We start from the raw sequence: 27800 nt of genomic DNA, 5'->3' as shown, positions 1-27800 counted from the left end.
CTATACACAGGATTTAGTTTGTCGTATCTTTTAAAAAAATGCTGTTTTTTTAGGTAGTGAAATAATATTGATAAAAGCACTTAGTAATGTAACCTACCTAGACTTGATTATTTCATTAAAAATGAGGAAGTATGTTTAAAGAGTAACGGTAAGTTCCCAAAAACAGTGGTACACCTTGAAGGTCAACAGACTTAAACTCTGTCAGATGAATGCAGGAATGAGTTAAGGTCTATTTGTGGAGATCACTCTGCCACCAGACCCCGGAAGCGTAAATCTGGAGATTGTTTGCTGTACACCTCAGCTGTTCTCAGTTGTCATGCTAGACTACAATTTGAGCAGTGATCTAAAAGCCTATTCATGCAAATATCTACACATGCAAGTAGCTCCCATTGGAGTAAATGGACTGTTTGCATGTAAAGTTAAGCGTGTGCGTAAGTGTAAACAGGAAGAAGCCCAAGGTACCCAAGACCCAAACCGTAAAGGGCGTAATAGGTTAGAAACAACACTTCCAATTGTTACCAACTATAAACAGGAAGCCAGTGCAGTCTTAAGCCCAAGTGTCACATGCCCTCTGTGAGATGAACTGATAAAGTCAGTGGACAGCTATGTTCCACATTACTTCGTTTTCTGGAGGACTTTCAGGTGCAGTCCCAAGTGAAGTTGATTGTGGTAATCCAGTGTAAAGGTCAGAAAGCTGTGAATAACTGTGGCAAGGCTTGCATCCAAGAGGAAAGGTTGCAATCTGTTTACCTGGTATAGGATGACAAAAAGGACTGTTAGCCAGTATTGCCATGTGATCATTAAAAAGAACTTTGAATCTAGCAAGATCTCCAGATTATACACCTTCCTGTCAAAACATGGGCAAAAGCCATTTATTGAGGGGACACATCAACTCAGTCATCTTCTGGATGACTCCTGCAGCTAATGAGTAAAAGCTCTGTCTTGTCTGAATTGAGCTTCAGCCATCTAGCCCTCATCTAGATGTCAGTCTTGACTAGACACTAGAAAAACTGTACCATTCAGTTCTGGTGACAGTTGTAAAGTAGAGTTGTATGGTGGCACAGCCCAAACCGTGTGTCACATCTGATGTTGAGGGAGATGAGCATAGAACCTTGCAGCACCCCACATGAAGGCCCCTGGGAAAGAAGAGCAATTGCCCGTGACTACCTTCTGGGCCCACAGAGAAAGGAACAGAGCTTTTCATCTGTGTTCAGTTCCTACTTCTATCACAGACTCTCAGTGACTGTGGACAAGTTACATCTCCTCTCTGTGGTTTAAGGTAGTAGTACCCAACCTTATTACGCAGGAGGGCCACGTAAACCTAAGCTAGAGGTCTCCAAACTGAGGGGAGTAGAGGAACATTTGGGGGGGCACAGCAGAACCTGGGCCAGCCCCCATAGGGGCAGGGAGGGAGCACTTCTTGCCTCTGCTCTGGCCCTATCTTGCAGCTCTGTACCCAATCCCGGCCCTGCCCCCGCCCCCAGCCTCAGTCCCTGGCTCTGGCTCTGTTCCCAGCCCCAGCCCCACTCCCAGCTCTAGCCTCGGCCCCCTTATTGCACTTGCCCTCTCCCCACCCCCCTGCTCCCAGCTCTGGCTTGGGGGGGGCATGGGCAGGGGTAAGGGGGTGCATGACCCTGAAAAGTTTGGGGATCACTGACCTAAGCACAACCTTCTGTGGGCCAAACAGCTTCTACATCCTTCCTTGTACAAACTAAAATTATGTAAACGTGATGACAAAATGCTAATGAATCAGCCATTAGTACATTGTGTTGAAGCAGGCCGCAGGCCTTATGAAATACTGTGGTGGGCCATAGATTGGGCACCTCTTCTTTAGGGTATATGTACACAACAACTGGACACCTGTGGCTGGCCTATGCTAGCTGACTTGAGCTCATGGGGCCCATGCTGCGGGGCTGTTCCATTGCTGTATAGACGTCTGGGCTTGAGCTGAAGCCCAGGCTGTAGGACCCCACAAGGTGGGAAGGTCCCAGAGCCCAGGCTGCAGCCCAGGCCTGAACATGGACACCACAATGAAACAGCCCTGCAGCCCAAGCCCTGCGAGCTCGAGTCAACTGGCATGGGCCAGCCATGGGTTTTACTTTGCTTTGTAGACAGTCCTTTAATTCCCTATCTGTAAAATGGGAACAATCTCCCTTTGTCTTTTCCATTTAGACGGGGAGCTCTTTAGTATCCTCTCCTACTCTGTTTGTACAGTGCTCAGTATGATTGGGCCCTTGTCAGTGGGAACCTCGAAGTGCTGTTGTAATGCAAATAACAAAGGGCAGGAAGGACTGTTTTGAGGCAAGATTTGAAAGGATGCTTGTTCTGTGAGAAGTAAAAGACTGTTCAAGGCTTAGAGGTGGGGCTGCATGAAAGGAGAAAAAACAAATATTAAGAGACAGAGAGAAATAGAGCAGTTAGAAGCAAGGAAGCGATGGGGTACAAACATTAATAGGGAAATTAGGTGAGTGACTGCTTTGCAAGCTTCTGTATGCTGACTGGTTAAACTGCATTTCTTATGTTTGGGCAGGAGCGAGTTCAAAAGACATTTCCTCATCCAATCGACAAGTGGGCTATTGCTGATGCACAGTCTGCTATAGAGAAACGAAAACGAAGAAACCCTCTCCTACTACCTGTGGACAAGATACATCCCCTATTAAAGGTATTTTGGATAAGTCTAAGAGCTAATTTTTACTTTATGCTGTGTTTTGCTTGTTTAGCCTAGTATCTTTAAATATTTCTTTTTAATTTATGTGTAAACTATCATAGAAAAGACAAATCGAGATCAGTTTCAGATGTTGATTGGAAGAGTAAAACTAGCCGTTTTAGTATATTGGATTTACGTAAATGTAGCACTAAACAAAACTTTTGAATCTCTCTGGTTGTAGACTTCATTTATTAAAGCGCAGTTCTACTCTGAAAAGTTAAGTACGTAAAAAATGGTGGCACCTTACCCCACATATCTGCTCCTTTTAGGTATTCAGAGTTCTACCTGGTCACCTTTAGTATCTGCATTTACTGCTTTTTATTGGCACTGTAGAGCAAAAACAGCTGAGAGGGATAGAGCTGTATATTATTCCTTGTACATTAACAACAAAAATGTTTACTGAATTCCAATCAATTAAATTTGTGCAGACCTGTTGAAGTCAAAAGGTGTAACTGAGGCATAATTGGACACCAGTAGGTTTTCCAAGGCAAAACAGAGGTCCTAATTTGAACTACAAAACACTTATTATGGCGGGGGTGGGGAGAAGGGATGTTTGAGAAGAAAAGTAGCCTAATTGACACTCAGATCGTAGGTTGAGTATATAGGGCTGGCAGGTAAATTTTACTTTCAAGCTAAGCAAGTTTGATATGGAAACCATTGAGTCACAAACATTTAAACCCCCAATGCTATTTTTAGTGTCATTTTTCTTAGCTCAACAGCATTTCCAACTTTCCGATCAATGCGGCTGTAGCAGTAGCTGAATTAAGTTAACTTCATTGCATGTGTAAATGGAAGAGGGATAGATATCCCTTCCTCAGCCTTCCTCCCCATAGCCTTAGGAAAAGGAAAGTAAGTCGATATTCCTTTACTCATTCATACTTGTTCCATGTCACCAAGTGTCAATAAGTGACAAGGAAGCTCTTAATAAAGAGACCACAGAAATAGCGAGGGAATAAAAGGCTATTGCTTTTGGAATATTGTAGTTTATTGATGGCTTACATTATGATTAATTTACAAGTTTACTTTAGAAGGGAGCTATTAAAGATTAGCAAAGTTTGGGAAGCATTTCTGATCTGTACATATAATACGATATTATTTATACAGTGAAATTTAGCTGTAGTTAAGATATTTAGTAATTAGCCTTCTGAATAAGGACCATATTTTTCTAAGTAAAGAAATAACTGGTACTGCAACATTGACAGGCTTAGTCTTCAGTTTATAAGTTAGCTTCTTTAAGGTCAGGGCAAACTATTTTTTTTGTTTTGTAATTTGTGTCAAAGTGCTCATTTGCTTTGAAGAGAAGTAGTTTGTTACACTTTCAGGGACCCTTACTGCTCAATTTCTAGAGTAGGTGTGGCTCTTAAAGTTACATATCCTTTTCCCTTATTTCGAAATTTATGTTAGGAAATATTATTTAAATACAAAATTATGTACCAGCACGTGAAGATGCGGCTCCTTAAAAAACATGGTGACATTCTTTTATATCACTGCAAATTACTTTAAAGGGTTTTTAAAAAAAATAAAACTGTTGTGCTATAATATGTACAGTTCTAAGAAAGAATTAACTTTCTAAAGTTCTTATGGTTTGACTAACACAGCATTTCTCAAATACTGCCACTGTGGCCACATATGGCCACCAGGGCCTTTTCCTGCAGCCACAGTCCCCAGGCAGTGATTGGGGCCGGTAAAGCCGTATTCCCTCCCCCAGGGGCCACCAACAGGGTTTGGACCCTGTGCCCCGCCCCCCTCCCGAAACACACATGCTGGAGGAACAGGCAGCTAGTGAGTTCACCACCTTCCTGGGGACAGTAGGTTCGGGCTCCAGCCCTGGCATGGCAGGCAACAGGCTCTGGCCATGGAGCTCCAACCCCCAGCTGTGGGGCTCCCATTCCCCCATCAACTCTGGCCTACGCCAGCCCATCATGCATTCCCCTCATCTCCCAGTTCCCCCCTATCGACCTCCCCATCCAAGGCTTAATTCATCCCTGAGCTTGCCAGGACTGAGTAAGTCTACTGCTGTGAAAAGTGATATTTGTATGTTTGTTAATATCACTTTTCACAGCAGCAGACTTACTAGATAGCAGATCTTTTTAAAAAAAGCAAAAAAAACAACAAAAAAAGACAAGAACTTTCAGAGCACTTTATTTGTGTTTCTATTCTGGTTCACTAAGAATAGAGACAACTGTACATTATTTTTATTATTGAGTCTTCAAAAAGATTCAATAAATTACAATGATTTAGACATGTATATGTGCATATTTATTTATTTTTTCCTAACGTTAATTAAGAATTTTAGGAAAAATTGTCAGTGGGGCTACCAACAAGAATTGGTAACCACAGTTTGAGGCCACCAAAAAATTTGTTATGAGAACCCCTGGTCTAATATACCTCACATCAAACTTAGTGGCAGGAAAAATTATTGTTTGACTTATGCTTCTTAACTAGTAGTGCCACTGGTTAAATTAGAAGAAACCACGAAAGCCTGGAAGTTCAATTTCTTGGGCATACTGTTGATTTTTCAAGTGAGGTTTTTTTTAAAGCCTAGGTTTATCCTGAATTAGTTTTACAATATCCACTGATTTATCATCTTTAAGTCAATCTTTTAAAATGCAAACATTTCTCCCTATTAAGGTATTATGTGGGTTTCTCTCTCCATGCTTCATATTTCAAAAATGTAAAAGGAAATTCCTTCTGTAAGATGGTAGCATTGCTGAATAAAGTTAGCACCTAGCATAAAAAAAAGAAGACAGACAGCAGATATGTATTCGATATCAGGAAGACTTGAAGCCTTTTCAATTCTGTTTCTGGAATAATAATCAGACTCCTATCTATTGAGTATAATATCTTAGTTTATGGCAGTGGTTGTGGGTGGCTGTTGAGAAGGAAAACCTAGCAGCTCTGAATAATGCTTTTCTTTTTGAAGATTGCTCATTACTAAGGCTAAGTTTTTGTCATGGATATTTTTAGTAAAAGTCATGGACAGCTCACGGGCAAAAAAGAAAAATTAATGGAAGCCATGACCTGTCCATGACTTTAACTAAAAATATCCATGAAAAAATGGGGATCTTCAGGTCCCCACACCACCTGAAGCGGGGCTAGGAGCTGTCTGCAGTGCCTGGGAGCTGCAGGGTATCCGTGCCACCTGCAGCTCTCGGGGTCCCCTGCCTCCTGTGTTGGGGGGGGAGTTGCCCCACTGCCCCGTGGGGTTGGGGGGTTGCCCTGCTGCCCGTGGCAGCTTGGAGCTCCAGGGGCCGCCAGAGGCACCACGGGTACCCTGTAGCTCTCTGCCCCTGCGAGCAGTGGGGGACCCTACAGCTTCTGCCTGCCACAGGCTGAAGTGACGGAGGTCACTGGAAGTCATGGATTCTGTGACTTCCACGACCTCCATGACTAAATCATAGCCTTACTTGTTACACCTGTAAAATCAGCTAATGGGCAAATGTATAGGACCATAGTAGCTGATTTTAAATGATGCATCCCAAAATATATGAAGACATGATACAAGATTAATGATATTACTAAAATGTACACGCCTCTCTGTATTTATTCATGATGGTCCTATCACAAATATGCATCAGGCAAAAGGTGTGGGTGAAGTAAACCCTCAGCCGAATATGAAAAATATCATCCTGCTGTTTAAAATGTTTTCAGAAGTGGAACAATGTCTTCCCTGTTTTTCTCTTCTACTCCCAAAGCTTAATTAACCCCTTCATATTGATTTGAGTGTAAGTATGTGGTTTCTTCAGTTGCACACACGTTTTATCTGAACACTTCACTTAATTCCTATTTAAGGTTATATAAAATGGCCATACTGGGTCAGACCAATGGTCCATCTAGCTCTGTAGCCTGTCTTTCGACGGTGGCCAAATATTCTAGGATAATGGATGTGCTAATGCGAGGGGGCAAAAGCCTGCAAGAGATTTAGAGCATCCCATTTTTAATTCTTTGAAAGCCTACACATTTTGCATTACAAATGTAAAAGGAAGAATCCTTTTTTCCTCCATTTTCCATGTGTGGGCTGTTATCCTGCAAGGATTTAGGCGTGCTTAATTTTAAGCCCATGAATGGTCCCACTCAAGTCATTTAATTTTAATGGGATTTGAAAAGCCATGTTTCTGTAGCAGGCAAAGTGTGACAATGGCATGTTTCTAAGATCCTCCTTGGTGAATATTGTTGGCCACAGGCTCCCGTTTTCTGTTCTGTGGTCTGGCTACTGCAGCTGTGTGTTAGCAAAGCAAATATCCTTTTGGTAAAAATGCTAATATCTCACTTTTCCAATAATGGTGCTCAATGTCAGAATAACTTTCAGGCATGACTGATTTTACTGTGTTTTGTTTTCAATTTGCAGGAGGTTCTAGGCTATAAAGTAGATTATCATGTCTCTCTTTATATTGTGGCTGTTTTGGAATATATCTCAGCTGACATTTTGAAACTGGCTGGAAATTATGTTTTCAATATACGACACTTTGAAATCTCCCAGCAAGACATTAAAGTGTCTATGTGTGCTGATAAGGTAAGAAATAATTGATTTGCTATACTGATGTTTAATTGGCTTAACACTTCATTTAAAAACATTGTCCTTTAGTTCCCAACTGCATCATCCTGTTATGATTCTCATTATTATAACTCCTCTTTGTAATGGTAGATTCTCCACTCTAAGTGGTTTAGGAAAAAATAGTCTTTCTAGTTTCATCTTTATTAAATTGTTCAGAAACCTTTTTTGCTGAATTTCAGTTATCTTCATCACCAGGCAAAAGCTTTTGCAAGATGCCTTCTGTTCTTCTGAATCCACCTTTCGCAAATCCTAACTTGTTTTCCTGCTGCACTAAATTATAAAAAACATAGCATCGGCAGTTGATCCTGTCAAAGATTCAACATTGCTACCTGCTGATTTTTATTACAGAAAGTGTTGTGTTAAATACAGTTCACTAGTTTTTGAACAAATTGAGACCATTGAGTTTAAATGAAGGATAGAAATCAGACTTGTATAAAAACTTGACTTTCACTCTTTGCTAGGTTTTGATGGATATGTTTGATCAGGATGTTATTGGTTTGGTTTCGCTGTGTGAAGATGAGCCCTCTTCTTCAGGTGAACTCAATTACTATGAGCTAGTGAGAACTGAAATTGCAGAAGAAAGACAATATCTTCGGGAGTTGAATCTGATAATAAAAGTGTTTCGGGAAGCTTTCCTGTCTAACAGAAAGTTGTTCACACCGTATGTAAGTCCCTTTTTAATAGATTACTGTTTTAGTACTTAAGTACTTGCACGTCCATTTTCAACTGCAACTTAGCAAATTTACATTGCCTGTAGCAGATTAGGTGAAATTTGGCTTGAAGTATCCTAGTGTATAACAGAAGTGGTGACTGGTGCCTGAAATAAGAGGGAGGGACTGCAGGTAGCAGTCTTAGATGAATATTCTCAGACCAAGGTTTAAAAAGCAAGGTTCCCTGTTAGATGCAAACAATAGTTATAGTGCCAGATGGTCATGTGGATAGAAAATCGGATCCTTATGCAATTATGCACCTGCACTTTACCAGGCAAGCAGCAAAGCAGCAGATGGAGGAGCTGTGGTTCCTAGAAAAGAGAATACTAGGAAGAGGGGCTGCAGATGTCTCTCAAAAAGAGGAAGATGTGAAACCTTGGTAATTTACCTTAAATGACAGGGAAAGGGGAGAATTGATAAGGGGATGAAGAGAGATTTGGGGGCTAGGGTGTGGGCAGGGAGAGATGTGATGAGTTCCTGAGCATTGGGTGAAGTGGGGCAAGGCTGGAGCTAACTGGAAAAGAAACTGATGTCAGTCAGAGGTTGGAGTCAAGGGAAGGGTACTTTCCAGATGGTGGGTTGGGGAAGACTGCTCAGATGAGATATGGGACACTAAAAGCAGGACTTGAAAAAGGAAGCTGCCACTTCCCTTTCCAAGCCCATCTGGTATTCTGAAAAAGTGACTGCATAGCTTTGATTATAAAGTTTTGTCATTGGGACCTGAGCTGGGGGCTGTTTTTAAATTTTCACTTCAGTTTAAGTTCAGAGACAGAAAAGAGCAAGGAGGGTGATGGAGGGGAAATAATGACAGCTTTAAACTGCCCCTCCCCTCCTGATTGTGGCCTGTTAGTGTACAGGCTAAAAAAGTTGGACCTCATTATTCTACCCAGTGAATAATCCGTAGCCTCTCACAAGAAACACTGCTCTTGAACGCTGGATTGGATACTGCACCATGCTCTTGGACATTTAAAAGTAAAAATCGTGCAATATTGGATCAAAGTGAATATGCCCAAGCATGATTGCTCAGCCTGAATTGACGCCTAGAACTTGACTTCCTTTCCCCTCTCTTTCTGTTGTCTCGTCCCTATTTAGGGTATGTCTGCACTGCACGTTCCTTACGGTGGCATGTAGACATGCCGACAGTGAGACACTGCTTAGGCGAGTAGTGACAAACCTGAATCCTGTGGGTATACCCTACGTGGCTCTCTCAACGCCCAAGCAGTGCGTCCTCCATCTGCACTGCTAGTTTTAGCAATGCAGTGTCATGCTGCCTCCACACTGCTGGAGCTTTTCCCTGCTGCAGGGAAAGGCTCTGGCATGATGGAGGTAGTATAAAAAAGCTCCAGCAGTGGGGAGAGGCTCCACCAGGGTGGATGCAGTCTGTTTTCACTGTAGCATATAAGCTACATGTGCCTCACACACTGCTGCCAGTGTAGACAAGGCTTAGATAGCTCACACTTTATTTGAAACACTTGGATATCTGCAAAAGAGTAAAGGAAATGATAACAAATAGTACTAAAGCATAATTTTTGTTTTCTCAGGATATCGATACGATCTTTAGCAACATTTCAGATATTCATGAATTGACTGTGAAGCTTTTGGGGTTGATTGAGGATACTGTTGAAATGACAGATGAAAGTAGTCCTCATCCTTTGGCTGGCAGCTGCTTTGAAGATCTGGCAGAGGTGAGTTTCTAAAATCACTTCATAGGAATATTTTGTATCTTCATATTAAGCTAGTGTCCATGACTCTCTATCTCTGTGGAATGGACAATAGAGGGCATGTTCTGCTCCTCCAAAAAAATAAAAATGTTTATGTGGTTCTGAACAGAGAATGATGATAGGGCAGTCATACAGAGCAATCTAGATTTCTTGGTAAGATGGGCCCATTCAAACATGCCTTTTAATACAGACAGATACAAGGTCATGCGTCTAGAAACAAAGAAAACAGGCCATGCGTGCATAATCGAGGGCTGTGTCTTGGAAAGCAGTGACTCTGAAAATGATTTAAGGGTCATAGTGGACAAGCAGCTCACCATGAGCTCCAAGTGTGATGATATGACAAAAAGGGCTAATACAATCCTTGGATGCATAAACAAGAGAGTAGGAGTAAGGAGGTGATTTTACCTCTGTATACGGCATTGGGGGACAGATACTAGAATACTGCATCCAGTTTTGGTGTCAAAATTTTAAACAGGAGGTTGGAAATTTGGAGACAGTGCAGAACAGAGCCACAAAAATTATTTGAAAGTTCCTTACAGTGAGAGACTTGGGGTTTGTCTACACAGGGACATTCAGGAAAATAATCTGAATTAATCAACAAGAACATTCTCTGACCGACATGCACTGTGTGGCATACCCCAGTCACGTGTGCCCCCACTCTGAAAGAGGCAGAAAAGAGGTACTATGTCTCTCTCTCTCTCTCTCTCTCTCTCTCTCTCTCTCTCTCTCTCTCTCTCACCCACACACACTCACACTCACACCCACACCCACACCCACACCCAAAAAGGGGGGAGGTCAGCGTTTCTATTAAGTGGACTAAACAGTAGCATCCATGCTCCACCCCAACTGACAAGGAGGGCAAGAGGCTGGATCTTATGGGCTGAAAGGTGTTCTCTTCAGCTGGCCTCTAGTTCCAGATCTCAAACTACCTGGCACTGATTGCCGAGTATGACTTCCTACACTATGGACAGATGGTGAAATTCATGGATAAGCTGCCTTCATAGGATTGTTCTGAATTCCAAGCAAATCTCGAGGAAGAAAAGTTGGTTGCTAAGTCCATACTTCAGGCTGCAGTTAATTCAGCAGACTCATCCTCACGCATTTTGGCAACTGGAATCATCATGAAGAGTGTAACCAGGATTCCCTCCTCAGGTTTCCCTAGAGAAGTACAGAACCCAGTTGAAGATCTGCCCTTTGATGAATCGCACCTCTTCAGTCAAAAGATGGATGATTCCTTGCAATTGCTAAAAGCTTCTAAAGCCAACTTGAAATCCTTAGGTATATACACGTCATTTCCAGAGTGAAAGTTTTATTGCCCACTGCATGCAGAACTTCCCAGCTTTACCACCAACGGCCACAAACCTCCCCAGAAATGTCATTGGGCCCACAGTCCATCCACCTGTTCCGACAGTGCAGTCCTCCACACAAGACACTCATTTTGTGCTTAAACAATATTTCTGAGCTTAACTAGAGAGCCATCAGCCACCCCTTTTGGGGGCTGTTTCAAATTCTTTCTGTCAGTATGGAGCATGATTACAGTGGGCAAGTGGGCCCTGGATGTCATTCAGCGTGGCTATGCCATGAAGTTTATGGCACTATCTCTTCCATATACATCACCCTGATTCCGTTCTATGGATCACTCTCACGACAGTGTTCTTACCCTAGAGTGGATTCCATCCTACAGAGAGGAGTAGTAAAGTCAGTCCCTGCAGCCCTTCAAGGCATAGGATTCTACTCCAACTACTTCCTGGTCCCCAAGAAAAAGGGAGACCAATCTTGGATCTGAGACACCTCAACTGTTACATTTGCAAACTGAAGTTCCTCATGGTCACACTTGTGGCTATCATCCCTTCGCTAGAAAAAGGCATGCGGTTTACAGCTCTCAATATGCAGGATGCCTATTTCCATATTGGCATATATGCAACCTAGAGACATTTCACCTCATGTTCACAGTGGGGCCCCAACACTTCCAATACAGGGTTCTCCTGCTCAGACTGCCCTACAAGTCTTCACAAAGATTTTCTCTGTGGTAGCAGCCCATCTTTGGCGACAAGGAGTCCTTGTCTTCCCTAGACAACTGGCTACTTGGCAGCATGGTCCAGAAAAGAGGCGAGCTTCTTCTGCTCTTCTCCCTAGGAGTGAGCATCAAACAGAATCAGTAGAATTCATAGGCACACGCACTGACTCAGTCTTCACATGCACTTATCTGCCAAAAAAATAAGTTCCAGAGCTTATTGGACTTGATCGCCTTAGTGACCTCCAGTCACAACCAGAACTGACCACAAATGGGAGTTGCACGACATGTAGTTGCAGACATTTTCAAATGCCTAGGAACTTGATCTGGGACTTCTTTACATCTCGCACCAACTCTAAGTGCCTCCACTACTGCTCAAGAGGAGGTCTCGGGACCCACTCACAGGGGAGCACCCGGATCACTGACTGGTCGAACTAGATCAGCTACACCTTCACTTCATTGTGACTCCTGCCACGCATTCTTCACAAACTCAGACGGGAGCAGGCGACGGTCATCCTGATCGCCCTGTATTGGCCTCTCCAGTTTTGGTTCCCTCTTCTTCTCTGCATATCGAAGCATCCTTCACTCTTACTACCAATGTTTCTGAGTCTACTCACACAACACAACGGCAGGCTCAGACACCCCAACCCAAGGGTGCTCCATCTGACAGCTTGGTTTTTGGATGGACACCTCCGCTAGTGCAGGAATGCTCGCCGTTGGTCTTATACATCCTCTCCGATAGCAGAAAGGACTCGACAAGGCAATCATACCAGGCCAAGTGGCTCATTTCACTGTCTAGGCCCAACACAGCAGGCTTGCCCCCGAGGCTGTGGAAGTTCCCGTGCTATTAGACTACCTTCTGTCTCTGAAGGCCTTGGGACTCACTCTCAGCTCCATCAAAGTGCACGTAGCGGCCGTTAGTACCTTACACCCTCCTGTGGAGGGGCATTCCTTCTTCACCCACCACTTGACTGCGAGATTCTGGAAAGGCCTTGTACGCAAATACCCTCCCATCCAGACTGTTTCTTCTCAGTGGGACCTCAACCTGGTCCTCACAGTACTAAGGGCCCCCTTCCACCCCCACCCCCTCCCTTCGGTCTCTGACCTCTTGCTCTCTCTTCTATCTAAGAAAGTAGCTTTCCTGGTTGCTATTACTTCTGCAAGGAGGGTTGGTGAGCTGGGGGCTATGATGGCAAAACCCCCTTTCACTGCATTTCATAAGGACAAGGTTTCCTTGTGCCTGCATCCCAAATTTGTTCCAAAGGTGGTTTCTCATTTTCACCTCAATTAATCCATACACCTTCCAGTCATCTTTCCCAAACCGCACATCTCAGATGAGGAACAGTGGTTTCACTTCCTTGATGTACATAGAGCCCTGGCCTTTTATCAACAAAGCCTTTCCAGAAGTCTTTGAGATGTGTGGTCCCTACGTGTATTCCAAACCCACCTTCCTTCCCCTCTGCTGTGGATTTGATAGGTCTGCGGTGGAGAAGGAACTAAAGAGATAGTCAGTCCCACCCTACCCTTTATCGCTTGGGCAAAACTATGCAGCAATGCAAGGGCACATGTGTGGACTGGCGGATACAACTACTTTGGAAAGCTCCAGCTCCGGGCACATGGCGCATTACCCTTAGTGGAATACAGATAGGGATCACACGTCTCAAAAACTTCCAGTTACAGGTAGGTAAGTTCCCCCTTACATTGATATATGTGTCCCTCGGGGTGTGAAAAATCCACACCACTGAGATATGTAGCTGTACCTACCTAAGTCCCAGTGCAGATAGTGCTAGAATTCGTCCATCAATCTTACTACAACCCCTTGGGAAGGGGGGGTGTTGATTACCTACATAGACAGGAGAACCCCTCCTGTCAGCATGGGTAGTGTCTACGCTGAAGTGCTGCTGCAGCGCTGCTGCTGTAGCATTTGAAGTGTAGACAAGCCCTAAGATGAGTTAAGGCTGCTTTAATTCTGAATGAGAGTGCCCACACAGGGGTTTAATGTGGTTTAACCAATCCACTTTGAAAATTAATTTCCTGAGTGTCGCCATGTTGACAAGCCCTTAAAGAGCTCAATCTGTTTAGTTCATCACAAAGAAGACTAAGAGGTGACTAGATTACAATGTGTAAGTACCTTGAGGGGGAAGAAACACTGCGCAGCAGAGTGCTCTGAAGTCTACCGACGAATACCATAGCAGCTACCACTGGCTGGAAGTTAGAGCCAGAAAAATACAATTTAGGAATAAGGCAAAAATTTAACAGGAAGGGAGTTTGACCATTGGTACAAACTACCAAGAGAAGTAGTGGACTGTCTGTCCCTTGATGTCCGCAAATCCAGACTGAATGCCTTTTTTGGATGCCTTAATCAAATGCAAGTTAGTGTGCTCAATGCAGAGGTAACTGGGTGAAATTCTATGGCCCTTGTTAGCTAGGAAGCCAGACTAGGAGGTGATGGTCCTTTCTGATCTTAAACTGTGAATTCATTTATGAATGAATGAATTTCAAACTTATTAAATATTTCAGCCTATAGTTAGGCTTCTTTGCCATTATCTTCCTAAGCAGGATAATTTTAGGGTAATTTCTTTTGCACTTCTGTGCTTTTAAACAGAATATATCTAGTTAAAAGTCAAATGAGAGCTCACTGCAACTAGCAACTGGTCCAAGTAAAGGTTACAGCGGTTCTTATGAAGAGCAGAGATTGTTCCTTTCACTTACCAATATGTCATAAAGACCTCTTATGATTTATGCAGTAAGCAAAGCCCTTTCAATGAAATACAGCCTGGATTTTTTATATATTTCATTTAACTGAAAGTTCTTAATGCAATGAAGAAGTAATTATGAAACTTACATCTAGGAAAAAAGCAGGTTCTATATTTGAGAGTGTTGAATTTAGTGGTAGGTAGGTAATATAGAGCAAGGTCACTTGGTAGGCTAGATGTGTTGTCTGAACATTTCATACATTTTTGATACTTCCATTCTTGTGTAAAACATATAAAAAAGAGATGCTTAGTGATAACTAAAATACCTAGGTCATACAGCAGCAGGTATATTTAAAGTTGTCTTAAGCATTTCCATTATAAAAGCCCTATGATTTACTTATAAAGTTAAATCACGTTTTGGGCTGGTCTATTTTCATAGGTAAATTTTCTTCTGCAAATCTTGTGCAAAAATGGAGTAGCATTTTTGAGATGAAGGGAATAGAGAAGAAAGAAGCCTTTCCATTTTAAAAAGTTTTTCGCCTTTTTCTTTGGGTCTAGTGTGTTGGTGGTTTGGGATAGAAAGTTTCTAGACAAGTGACATTTTAGAATCCTGGTGAAAACCTCTTCTTGATCACATAACAATTTAAAAATTTATAATTACAGTACATGTTGATATCTAGCTCAAATATTCTAAAGCAAAAAAGGGCTGAAATATGCATGCATGTGTGGAACTTAAATTAATCATTTCTGTCTCATGGATATTGAATAAAACATGCCTCCAGAGGTGTATGTGATGATGTAAAATTCTGCTGTGTATGCTCTGTACACAAGCTGAAAATTCTCATAACTTTGTTAAATCAAAACCAGTTTTTCCAAAACAACCACAACCATTGTAATGCTGAATGCAGCTTTCAGATATCAGTTAGTTTTGCAGTAGCCTTGCACCAAAAGTGCCTGCAGCTTTTTTACACTTGCATTTTATGATTCTTCTTCAAGTGCTGGTCCCTATATGTATTCCAAACATGGGTTTTCATGTGCGCCAGAGCCAGATGATTTTCGTAGCAATGGCCATTGTACGTAGCTTTGTGTCTCAAGTGATGCTATATTAGTGTGTGTGGGTCAACCTCTCTTCAGTTCCCTCTTACCGGAATTGGAATCTCTGTTCCTCCACAGTCGTGGTTTTGCTACAAGAGCACTTTCATTCACTTTTAAATAGTTTTTCTTGTTTTATTGTGAAGTAAAACAGTTAGTTACGTTGATTGTTTTCTTAGCAGAAAAACAGTTGAAGGCATTTTGCCCAAACTTTAAAAAAAAAAAAAATCACCTTTGGGAGAGACCATGAGTGGAAAATGCCTCAGTGGTGAAAATTTCAGAAAATTACGAGCATATGAACATAAAATGTTCTAATGCAGCTCTAACCAGAGAAATCGTAACCAGACAGTAAGTATAGGAAACGTGTCTTCAAATATGTTGTGTGGCTCCCACTGTCGTAGGTGCTCCTATGTCTCCTGCATGTGAGACTGGATTCTTTTGAATAGCAGTGCCTGTCTGGGCCTTGTGCAATGGCAGAAAGGGCAGAGCGACCACGGCCCTCCTTCAGTTCCCTTTTACCACCCATGAATGTGAGACGGAACCCAGCCGCTTTACGACCAGCTACTGCTACAAGGCTTCAAACTTATCCTTTCTTGGATAGTGTGGTGAAGAGAGAATTTTCACCACTCTTCTCCCCTGTTTCTTTTAATTTGGACATTGCAATAAAAAAAAAAGAGAGGAGACCCTACCTCCCATGTAGTGGGGCAAGGTATTTTGCACCAACATGACAGACTCTAAACCAGTTGTTTTCAACCGGTGATCCGTGGACCTCTGGGTGTCTGCAGACTAAAATTTCCAAAGGGGTCTGCACCCCCATTTGAAATTTTTTAGTGGTCCACAAATGAAAAACAGTTGAAAACCACTGCTCTAAACCCTGCCCATCCTATGATGGTCTCATCCTCCCTACTGACAGACACAGCTCTTGCCTGTTCTACATGGGGGAGAGCTATATCCCAAGGTGCTTGGCGTGCCAGTTGTTTTCCTCTAGAATCTGTAACTGTGGGGGACTCATGGGTCACATTACATCTGCTTGAGTGATCCATGTGAATCACTCAGACCCAGAGGAAGTGACAGCTATCAAAGTGGAACTAAAAGAATCAGCATTAGCTACCACACTCCAAGAACAGTTAGTGAAAGAGTTAACTAAGGGGATGCTGTCAAAACTGGCACCATCAGCTTTGATGCCCTCAACACCAGTGACCTCAGTGCTGACACCTTCAACATCAGAAGGACAACACTGAAACAATCCTGCATAGAGCATGAGCTCCAAGCAACACGTGGGATCGTCCCACAAGGAGACTATGAAACTTAATTCCAAGGAAAGAGTCCTGAAGTCTGCCGAGGTGGGAATGGCACACGGTGAAGAACCTTGGCAGCAACCCAGAACCCATATTGATACCCTCAACCAAACTGAGATGCCCCACTGGGTGGCCAACTTTCACACCTTGTTCATGAAATATAATTTCCTTATCTTTAAGAGGGTCTCTCCCTTCTTGTGAAAGATCCACCCAGCTCACAGGAAGTACTTGAGATTCACAGTGAGGCCAAATCACTGCCAGCAGAAGGTACTATTATTCAAACACTCAACAGCACTGAGAGTCTTTACAACATGGCTAGCAGAGGTTGCAGCATACCTGAGAAGGCAGAGCATCCATGTGTATGCTTACCTGCATAACTGGCTGGTCAAAGGCAGATCCCAGCCAGAGACTGCAACAAACCTAGAATATTCTCCCTTCCTATTTGCCTGGAGGTCCTCCTAGTGAACTGTGATGCAGAGGATAGAGTTCATTGGAGTTATAGTAGACTCCAGGTCAGAGTGGGCATACCTATTAGAGTTCAGGTTCCTGACGTTGTGATCGCTATTACTTTTGAGATAAGATCAGACTACACTGATTACAGACTTGCCTTGGGTTGTTAAACCATATGCCAGAGTTTCATATATGTGATGTTGCTTGTCAGACTTCACCTGAGGCTGCTGCTACTTTGTTGCAGAGGTGACATGGTGCTGGACCTCAAAAAATTAAGCAGAGAGGGCATTGTTTTTGTTCCTCCTACTCAACAAAGACTTCAGTCACAGATGCATCAGGCAAAAGTTGTGGAGCCTACCTGGACCACCTGTGAATGCAAAGGATCTGATTCCTGGAGAACATGGGAGTTCCCATAAACATCATGGAACTCAGGGCCATCAGGCTGGCCTGTGTGGTGTTCCTGCCTGTCCTCTGAAATTCCACAGTGTAGAACCTGATGGATGCCACATCTGTGATGCACTGCATAAACAAGGAGATGCATGCTTCTTGCCCCTCTGCCTGGAGGCCATCCAAGTCTAGATATGGTGCTAGCAACAGGGATAACCCCAATGGCTGTTCACTTCCAGGAGTCAGCATTGACTAGAGACTTCATGAAAAGATAACCATGCCAGTCATGAATGGTCACTGCAGAGAGATGTTGTGCCAGTATTCCGTTATTGGGAGGTTCCTATATTAGACCTGTTCACCACCAAGGACAGTAACCCACTGTCATCTCGGTTCCAAGCTCACTGCCCAGCATCTTCCTTCCGCAGTGGAACCCAAGACCTCCTTTATGTCTTTCCACCTGTTCCCCCATCTTCCATGGTGATTTCCAAATTCAAGCGTCACAGCCACGATGATTCTCATAGCACCACATTGGCCCCAACAGTTTTGGTTGACAGACTTGCTATAGATGTCCATTCAGCCATTGAACTGGCTCCTATAGTGCCTGGACCTGATTTTACAGCACCACGGCCAGATAGGTCATCCGGACCTAAAGTCTCTGCACCTGACAGCTGGATGTTGGTTGGCTAAGTACTACAGCCTGGGACTGCCCTAGGCACCTCCAGGAGATGCGGTTACAGAGTAGAAAGAGAACAACCAGGAGAGATGTACCTCTCCGATCTCAGAATGGCTGGACAACAACCAAAGACGACAACCAGGATGACTTAATTGTCAACTTGGAAGAGGTTCTTGATCTTGGTAGCCTAACAAGGCTTGGCTCCTATGCAGGTACCACAGATCCTTGACTACTTGCTGTATCTGAAATACTGATCTTTTGTTCAGCTCCACTAAGGTCCATCCCATTCTGATCTCAGTTTGCCATCTGCCTGTACATTTGTGCTCCATCTTCTCTCGCCCAGCAGTAGTGAAGCTCCTCAAGGATGTGATGTATATTTATCCACTGGTCAAAGAGATGGCTCCTGCCTCAGAACTGTGTCATCCTGTCGAGACTCGGACTCAAAAGAAGACTCTTTCTGAAGACAGTCTTCCTAGCTGCAAGCACCTTGGCCAGGAGAGTGAGAGAGCTCCAAGCCCTTTGGGCTGATCTTCTGTACATGAAATTTACTAGGAAATCAGGCCTTGCAGCATGTGAGGCACATGAGCAGCTGAGGTGGGATCCACACCACACCAAAGTTACTGTGGGGATAATCATTGTTTTCATATGTGTTAGTGAAGCCTTTTCAAAACATGACTTCTTGGTGATGGGATCACTATTGGACTGTAAGTAAGAATTTGCCTCTTGGCTACCACCATTTCATTAACATTAGTGTTAATGACAAATATGGTGATGCTGAGCAATGCTCACAACAGGTTTGTTCATGTATTAAAATGTACATTAATGAATTCTGGGATATACTGAGTTATATTATTTTTGAGTGAGCTGAAACTTTTTTGAAAAATCACATTAACACATCAGATCTCAATAAGCAAATCGTACAGCTGAGCAAAAAAGATGTCCTGCATCCTTTTTCTATATATACATAATTATTTCCTCCTTTCTTTAGGAACAAGCCTTTGATCCATATGAAACTTTGTCCCAGGATATTCTTTCTCCACGGTTTCATGAGCATTTTAATAACTTGATGGCTAAACCAGCTGTTGCGCTACATTTTCAGGTAAGTATGAAATCTCATTCAAGAAATACGACATTTCTTTTTTGAGATTCAGCCTATATTTCCTGTTTCCAATCAGTCTTTGGGGTTGGGGGAAATCCTAGTGGGATCCCGGATCATGATTTCTCCTCAGATTAAGGTATTTGGGCTGTGCCTCTCTTTTTGCAAATACTGGAGGCAGCTCAGACACGTCGGTTGGTCTTGGTCACTTCCCTTCAGCCCTTGTACTAGAGTCTTTGCCTCCAGCAAAGTGGTGACTTGGCATTCCTGCCATTTCCATTGCCATCCCCATTTTTAATACCAAATCAGTGAACAATGTGTTCTCTCTCTCTCTCTCTCTCCCCCCTGCACCACATACACCTTGTCCTTCATCCAATGGTTGACATTTTTCAGGGATCCATTCCTTAACAGGACCACCCACTGAGCTCCTTCCCTTGTTTATTTTCCCCTTCCCCCCCAGCATGGCAGATCCTGCTAAACAGTACCTACAAATGGCTAAGAGTTCTTCATCTGGAAGGAGACTCAGAGGAGCCACAGAGGGAGAGCTCTGCCACAGTTGCTCCTATCCCACAGACCCTGCTTGGGCAAGGACTCAGTTTGGACAGCTTGTTAGGGTCTTTATGTCCCATCGTGCCAGCTGAGACTCCTCCCGAGACATCTCTTCAAGGGTGAGTCAGTCCTCTTCACCTTTTGGGACTCAGTAAACAAGACCATCATCCTGCAACTGATGATTCCTTGGTCGGTCAGTGCAGTAAACCCCTTCCCCCCCCAAAAAAAAACAAACAAACAAAAACAAAACAACCACCCATGGCTGATCCACCTTTATAGGGAAAAGCTCTGGAGCCTTATCTCAGATACTCACGTGAATACTGAGTCACTTGGGAAGGAAGCTGGCATCCTCTCTTGACTCTCTCTCTCCCCCCCTGCCCCTCCAATACTAAGAGTTGGACTGTGTTTGGGATGTTCCTTAGCATTTTGTCTCCGTCAAATTGGAGTGAATGCAGAAGAGATATCGCCAAGCCTTCAAGTCCCATGGACAACCATGAGCTGCCTCTGGCAATTGCAGTAAGAGAGGTCCAGTCTAGATGTCTTAGACTGACAGATCATTTCCAGAAAGGAAAACATTGGATAAATAAATCTCTGTTCCACAGTTACTTAATTTTAAGGTGTGTCTGTGATTTCTCTCAGCTTTTTTTCTGATCCATACTTCAAGAAGTTGTTCCTTTCCCAGGATCCCTTGCAAATTCTTTCTCCTCCTCTTGTCTTCTGAGTTACTGTGTTAGTTAACTGATCAAAATGCAAAACAGTTTTAAAATCATTTTTGTTGATTAAATAAATACGTGAATCCCAAAGTTATTATGAATAGTATTATCCCGTGTATTTAATAAGATCTCCTGATTTCTGTGGCATGTCAGAGGGGCAGATTAAGGCAGAATTTAAATATCTGGGCCTATGGATCTAGCAAGGATTTGGAGGGAAAGACACAGAGCACTTTGAGATCTGGAGAGCAGGAGGTAGCATTGAGAGCAGAGAGATGTGAGTCCTACAAACCCTTTTGCAGGGTGGTAGGAGGTGGAGTACTTGAATTTCTTGTGGGGTACCTTTTGGTCAGATTGTCTCTGGGTCCCAAGTCTTTAAGTTTTCACTGCATTCCAGCACCAAATTCTGCAGGAATTTGAAATTCCTTCTGTTACTTATAGTAAAATATCCATTAAAGAAGTGGGTTTGAGCATATCTGACTGATCATAATGTTTTTCAAGCTTTATGCCTTAATACCCTATCTTCCCAGACACAACTGTGTGCTTTAGGATATGCCTGCTTAGTCATAAATATGGTTTCACTATAGAATTCTGCATGTTTTTAATTTTTGGCTTTTTGAGCTAGTGCTAATTAATAAGAAAAGGAAATGCATAACTAGTTTTTTGTGTAGATATTAAAACCAGGTGACAGGCTTTCCTGCGGAATATTTGGTTAATGCAATGGAAATCTTGATCGTGGAAAAACTTAAGCTTTGTGGCTGATACTGAAGATAGTGCTGAAGTATGCAGTCTGTTAAGGATAAAGGTCCATATGGCTTTGTGTGACCTGAGAGCTGTTTGTAAATTGTTTTCTAGTTAACTTGTTCCAGCACATTGTATGTTGATTTGCTATTTCTGGTGAAAATAGAGGTAATCACAGTGAAACTGATAAGTTGCCTATTTTATGAGGTTGTCACTGCAGATTCTCACTGAGGCAGTTGAGGATGCTGTATCTTGCAAGCAGTGGGTGAATTTTTAGTAGCAAACTGGGAGCATGTGTGCACTACCCTCTGATCCGTCCTGCTTTTAAAAATTGTGCTTCCAGTATTTGCAATGCACTCTGCCTCCTGGCTCACCATCTCACCGCACCTTACTCATTCAAGCTCTTCTAAAGATTCACTATATCTACATTTCTCACAAATTAATAAAACTCTGGAAAAACCTCTCAACTTCTTCCCTCCATTTTTGGGCTTATATGTGGTAATAATGCCACTTTTTTTTCTTTTCAGTCTATTGCTGAAGGTTTTAAAGAAGCTGTACAGTATGTTCTTCCACGGCTTATGCTGATCCCAGTTTATCATTGTTTGCACTACTTTGAATTATTGCAGGTAAGACAGTAGTGCAGTTTCATTTAAAGTATGAGTAATTTTAGTTTAGGAAATTAATTTTTATTTACTGTGCATGAAGGTAGGATGTGACTATAGTTAAGGATAATTTTAACAGTAGTGATTGCATGATTGGAAAGTAAACTGTTACAATATGTTATTAATATTAAATCATGCAAAATTCAAACTACTCCAGTTCTCAAAGCTTCCATAAATCTTCGATTATTGCTTGTGTGCTGTGGCATGCGAGGTCTATTTTTTATTAAATTGAATTGGCATTTAAATGAGATTTTCATTAATTTTACAGTGTGAATTGCTTTTAATTCTTCATTTACATTTATTTCATACATTTTACTAATTCAGTAAAAGATGGTTCAACTCAATGTCCAGGCCTCTCAGCTCAAGGCAAGCAAATCCATCTTATTATTTTTGGAAAACTTGTATTTTACACTCAGCAAAATCAGAATAATCTATTTTGACTATTCAGTAGTTGCTTTGGGTTCCAAGCAGACTCATGTCTTAGCACAGGGCTATAATGTTTGGATTGCCAACAGCCTGTAGTATGTTTAAATCTAAGTGGTTTCCTTGTATTTTTAATCTGTGAAAATATTTCTACTGTTACTAAGTTTTGAAACAACATTTTTGAACATCTAAATTTTTGTTCCAAGCACTTGGGCTTTGTTGTGATTAGAAGATGTAAATTGCCTTAATTATAGTACACTTTGAATGCCTTCATGAAGTTTATAATTTTATTTGAGTGAGACTTAAAAGATAAACAAAATACATATCATTTTTGATTCTTGGAGTAGCCTGACTTGTTTTAGTTCAGAAAACAAAAGTCTTCATACCACTAGCATTAATTGGCTATACTTTTGTGGGTCTTTTTGCCAGCCCTTGGTATAGGGTCAGTACTAACAGACGTGTAAGTACAGTGTTTGTTTCAAAGAAGAATAACCCTAGGAAGAACTTAATCATTGATAGTTGTTCTCTTTCCCACAGCAAAATGCATTTTTAAATGTGACAATTCTCTGACATTTTTGGAAGTACTTTTCTTTAAAATGTGAATACCTGAACCAGTTTAGTGGCCTGTGTGCTGCAGGAGGTAAAACTGATTATCTTAATGTTCCCTTGCTGCCTTAAAAAAAAAATAAAAAATTATGAATAGGCTATGTCTTAGTATTTAGTTGAAATATGAAATCTTAGGCTCCAGTCCTGCAAAGACTTAAGCATGTGCATAAAATTATGCATTGAGTAGTCTCATTGAAGTCAATGGACGTACTCACAGTGCATAAGGTTAAGTACAAACATAAATCTTTGCAAGATTAGGACCTTACAGTGTTTAGACAGTTTTCAGCTACAGGATCTAGTGTTTGATTTAGTGTGGTGTTTTCACTTTGGTGTTCTGTGCAGTTGAGGATTATACATGCTTTATTTACAAACTTGCTAGATCTTGTTCTAGAAGACTTGTTGCTATTTATATTACAAAATGCAAAACAGAAAAGGTACATAAATCTTTTCTAGATAAGTTTGGTCTTGTCTTTCTACTCTCATAAGAGACTTTTTGTCTGTAGAGACTTTCAGCACACCAATAACTACTGTTAATGCTAGTGAGAACTACATACACACAGCCTCTGCATGAATGGAAGAACAGACTGTTGGGTATCATTAACTTTGTCTTTTACCTTTAAGTGTAGAAGCTTGTAAATAACTGCAGAAATATTTTGCTGTGGTTTTTTTTAAGTTTGCATAAAATGATCTTGTTTAAGTTATAACTTAAAAATAGGTGAAGCCTCAAGATGATACATGGGCAATACTTGGGCAAATTTATTCTTGATAATAGGAAAAATCCAAAGCATTTTTACTAAGTGAGATGTATTTTGATTTACATGCAAAGATGAACGGAGTACATGGCTTTGGGGCAGTGTTCTAGCTCAGCTACAGCGATTGCCACTAAAAAACCCAGCAATTACCCAGTTATTTGTCCTTTTAAGTATACAGAGGGAAACACTGAAATCTTGAATACCACAATACTACATATTGGGAATGTTCAAAAAAGAACTAGATAAATTCATGGAGGATAGATCCATCAATGGCTATTAGCCAGGATGGGCAGGGATGGTGTCCCTAGCCTCTGTTTGCCAGAAGCTGGGAAAGGGCGATGGGATGGATCACTTGATGGTTACCTGTTCTGTTCATTCTCTGTGAAGCACCTGACATTGGCCACTGTCGGAAGACAGGATACTGGGCTGGATGGACCTTTTGTCTGACCCAGTATGGTCGTTCTTCTGGGAAATGTTGCATCTTTAATGATGACAATGAATATTTTCAGGTTAAAATTTGCACTTCTTATTACATTGTGAAAACTTCTGCTCAGTGATTTTTAAAAAATCCCCAATGTTGGTGTATTTTCAGAAAGCTACAGAGAACAATACTTACAATATATTAATGCCATTACATAAGTTGTTGGTATTCCTTCTCCTTGAATGCTTTAGTAACTTCATCTCAGAAAGAATGTAGCAGAAATGGAAACAGTCTAGACAAGTACAGCAGAACTCTTAGAGGCAGGAAAGAGAGGTTTCGTGTTTCTGAAGGCATGAAGAGAGGTTAAAAAAATTAGGACTACTTAACCTCAAGAGGAGAAGATAAATAAAAAAAGCAACTGAATAATGGTATATACAACAGAAAATGCTCCAGAGAAGGTCAGTCAGACACTCCTCTTTATCCTTTCATCTGTGTGCAGATCTGGTCGCTCCATCTCAAAAAAGATATATTGGAATTGGAAAAGGTTTAGAGAAGGGCAAGAAAAATGATTAGAGATATGGAACGGCTGCCATATGAGGAGAGATTAATAAGACTGGGATTGTTCAGCTTGTAAAAAAGACGACTAAGGAGGGGGGATATGATAGAGGTCTGTAAAATCATTACTCGTGTGAAGAAAGTAAATAAGTATTGTTTACTCATAACACAAGAACTAGGTCACCAACTGAAATTTATACACAGCAGGTTTAAAACAAACGAGGAAGTATTTCTTCACACAACGCACAGTCAACCTGTGGAACTCTTTGTCAAGACTATAACAGGATTCAAAAAAGAACTGGATAAGTTCATGAAGGATAGGTCCATCAATGGCTATTAACCACGATGGACAGGGATGCAAAGCCATGCTTTGAAGTGTCATATACTCTGCTTGTCAGAAGCTGGGAATGGGTGACAGGATGGATCACTTGATGGTTACCTGTTCTGTTAATTCCCTCTGAAGCACCTGGCATTAGCCACTGTTGAAAGACAGGATACTAGGCTAGATGGACCATTGATCTGACCCAATATAGCCGTTCTGAGGTGCGGAGATAACTTCCCCTGTGGCATATTAGTACATAATTTCCTGTAATAGGAATTTTACATCTTATTCTAAAGTATCTGGTACTGGTCATTGTACTAGATAAGCCATTGCTGTGGTTCTGTTTTGGTGTGATCCTGTGTGCAGTGAACTCTGCACTGGGATATAAATCTACCCATGTTCCCTGGCAGATCTAAGGACTGCAGGGAAGCCTGTCTGTGGTTGATGTTTCAGCCTGTGGACTAGAATAGCAATGTTTGTATTTCCATGTGCTCCATTTTCACACAGAGGTTTTGGGCTACTGCGTTCTTTAAGCTACAGATCCCTGCACAGTTATGCACAAGCCCACCTGTACAGCCACTCCACTCAGGACTTCCCTCAAAGGATATTACAGGCTTGTCACAGAGGTTCTGAGAGAAGGAATATTGATAATAAAGGGGTTTGATCTTGCAGTAATGCTGAGAAACACAGGTAGCCAAGTATAGTCTGCATAGGAATTCTGCAACTAGTTATAAATCTTAGAATATTCTGCAGTTCAAAATACGGTGATTAACTTTGTAATTAACGAAAAACTCTAATATCAGATGCACATTAGATTGAGTTCCTTGATGATCACAAATTCAAGGAGATCATAACCTCTCTCTTGCTTCAAAGATATCTACTATAAAAATACTGTTTATCAGATTTCCAGACCAGCTTTATAAATCTATTTCAAGGAACTAAAAGAATTTATCTAAACCCTGGACAAGCTGCCAAACAGATTCAGACTGTTGTGCCATTCAAGTAAGGAAGGAATGCGACCTCAGCGTCGAATCCATGAAGACTTTCCTTTATTAATGAACTAGCATATTCTCCACCCTTTTAAATGTGACTGAGGACGGGAGGGAGAGGGATAGCTCAGTGGTTTGAGCATTGGCTTGCGAGTTCAGTCCTAGAGGGGGCCGCTTAGGGATTTGGGGCAAAATCAGTACTTGGTCCTGCTAGTGAAGGCAGGGGGCTGGACTCAATGATTTTTCGGGATTCCTTCCAGTTCTATGAGAGAAGTATATCTCCATATATATAGACAGGCTATTAATTATCTTTTTGTTGATATTTATCTTCAAATCCACTTACTTCCGAGATCTCTTGCATAGAATGGCGTGTTACATAGCTGCCAAACAACCCAAAAGATATCAAATTCTGTCTTTTTTCCCTTTTACTATTGTTTAATCATTAGCAGCAGGTATAGAGAATGAACAGCAGCATTTTATAGACTCTCAGCACCTTATCTTTTGTAATCACCAGTGAGAAATACATATGAACAAAAATATACCTACTCACTACATTATACAACATTTTTCTTACGTTGAGCATGGTGTGTTTTCGTGCTCTGTAGTTTGAGGGTATAATCACAAAATGCCACAGCTAATCCAGTCTCTGACCTGTCCTGAACAGAATACTAATTAGTGCAAAATTGCATCATGATCTTGTGATGGACAGCCTTTGGAGATAAATGTTGTCTTGTCCTTGACCACCACTGGTTGGTTGACTCCTTCAGTAAATCTGTGCCCAGCACATTAGTTCCTCTAACATAGCATAAGACAACAGAAAAGTGTGTCAGCACAATAAGATAATATTATTATAGTACTCTCTTTTGGCATTCTGTTACATCAATAAGGAAGAGTGTCTTAACATTTTGTCAAGAACTACAACAACTGTACTCTGCAAACATTGTCTCCAAAGTATGTTCAGGTGCCAGGACATGAGACCAAAAGCAGAAATACAATTAATTGAATTCATTCTACAATTACAAAGGGACATTTGCACAGTTTTAGAGCGTGTTCCAAGAGATTAGATCCACACAAGATCATCCATTTTAGAATACCAGAGAGAAGGAAGGAACTAAATACCACAGTTCAATTCTTCACAACCAATAGTTGTGTTTATCAGTGGTCAGAAGAACTCTAATGCCCTTTATTCCTGTTGTTGGTCATTTCCTTCAGAAAAGAATAAAGAAGTTGACAAAACTGTCGTGATTGTCAGTTTACCAGTATTAATATTCTGTCACATCTCTGCCAAAAACATGTTTCTCTTTTCTTATCCTGTGAATAGCAAATAAATTGCACTCCTATGTTGATTTAGTCGGAAAGCTTGGCTGTAAAGGGCAAGAACTTGAGAGAGTAAAGTTTGCCAGAACAAGTTGCCTGAAATGGATTCGGAAAACTCAATATGTTAGAAACCAGAAATGGGAGAGATTTCTCTATATCTTTACACAAAATGAAAATAGATGCCATGTAATGTCCACTAGCTACAATTTTAGACTATTTTCTGGAGCTGTTTCACTAAGCTAAATACAACCTTTTTATCAGTGTATGCCAGCGATGGTCTCTCATTTTGGAAAGAGTTTGGAAGAAATGCTCCTAGGGACTCTGAGGAGAAGAATCATTATATTGTCACAATCC

At 41.6% G+C, this 27800-nt stretch overlaps 1 protein-coding gene across 2 annotated transcripts in view; it reads left to right on the top strand.

The window, feature by feature from the left end:
- SOS2 (SOS Ras/Rho guanine nucleotide exchange factor 2) overlaps positions 1-27800 on the top strand; it is an 87726-nt gene that overhangs the window by 14916 nt on the left and 45010 nt on the right. For both annotated transcript variants that reach the window (XM_030562821.1, XM_030562822.1), the window contains exons 3-8: positions 2531-2662; positions 7056-7220; positions 7724-7927; positions 9514-9657; positions 19292-19402; positions 21927-22025. In XM_030562821.1, coding sequence (XP_030418681.1) covers positions 2531-2662; positions 7056-7220; positions 7724-7927; positions 9514-9657; positions 19292-19402; positions 21927-22025 — 855 coding nt within the window. The remainder of the gene's footprint in view (positions 1-2530; positions 2663-7055; positions 7221-7723; positions 7928-9513; positions 9658-19291; positions 19403-21926; positions 22026-27800) is intronic.

Source organism: Gopherus evgoodei, chromosome 4 (assembly GCF_007399415.2).
Source record: "Gopherus evgoodei ecotype Sinaloan lineage chromosome 4, rGopEvg1_v1.p, whole genome shotgun sequence".
Lineage (NCBI taxonomy): Eukaryota > Metazoa > Chordata > Testudines > Testudinidae > Gopherus > Gopherus evgoodei.
Note: the sequence above shows the minus strand (reverse complement) of the source record. Positions and strands in the feature narration are given on the sequence as shown.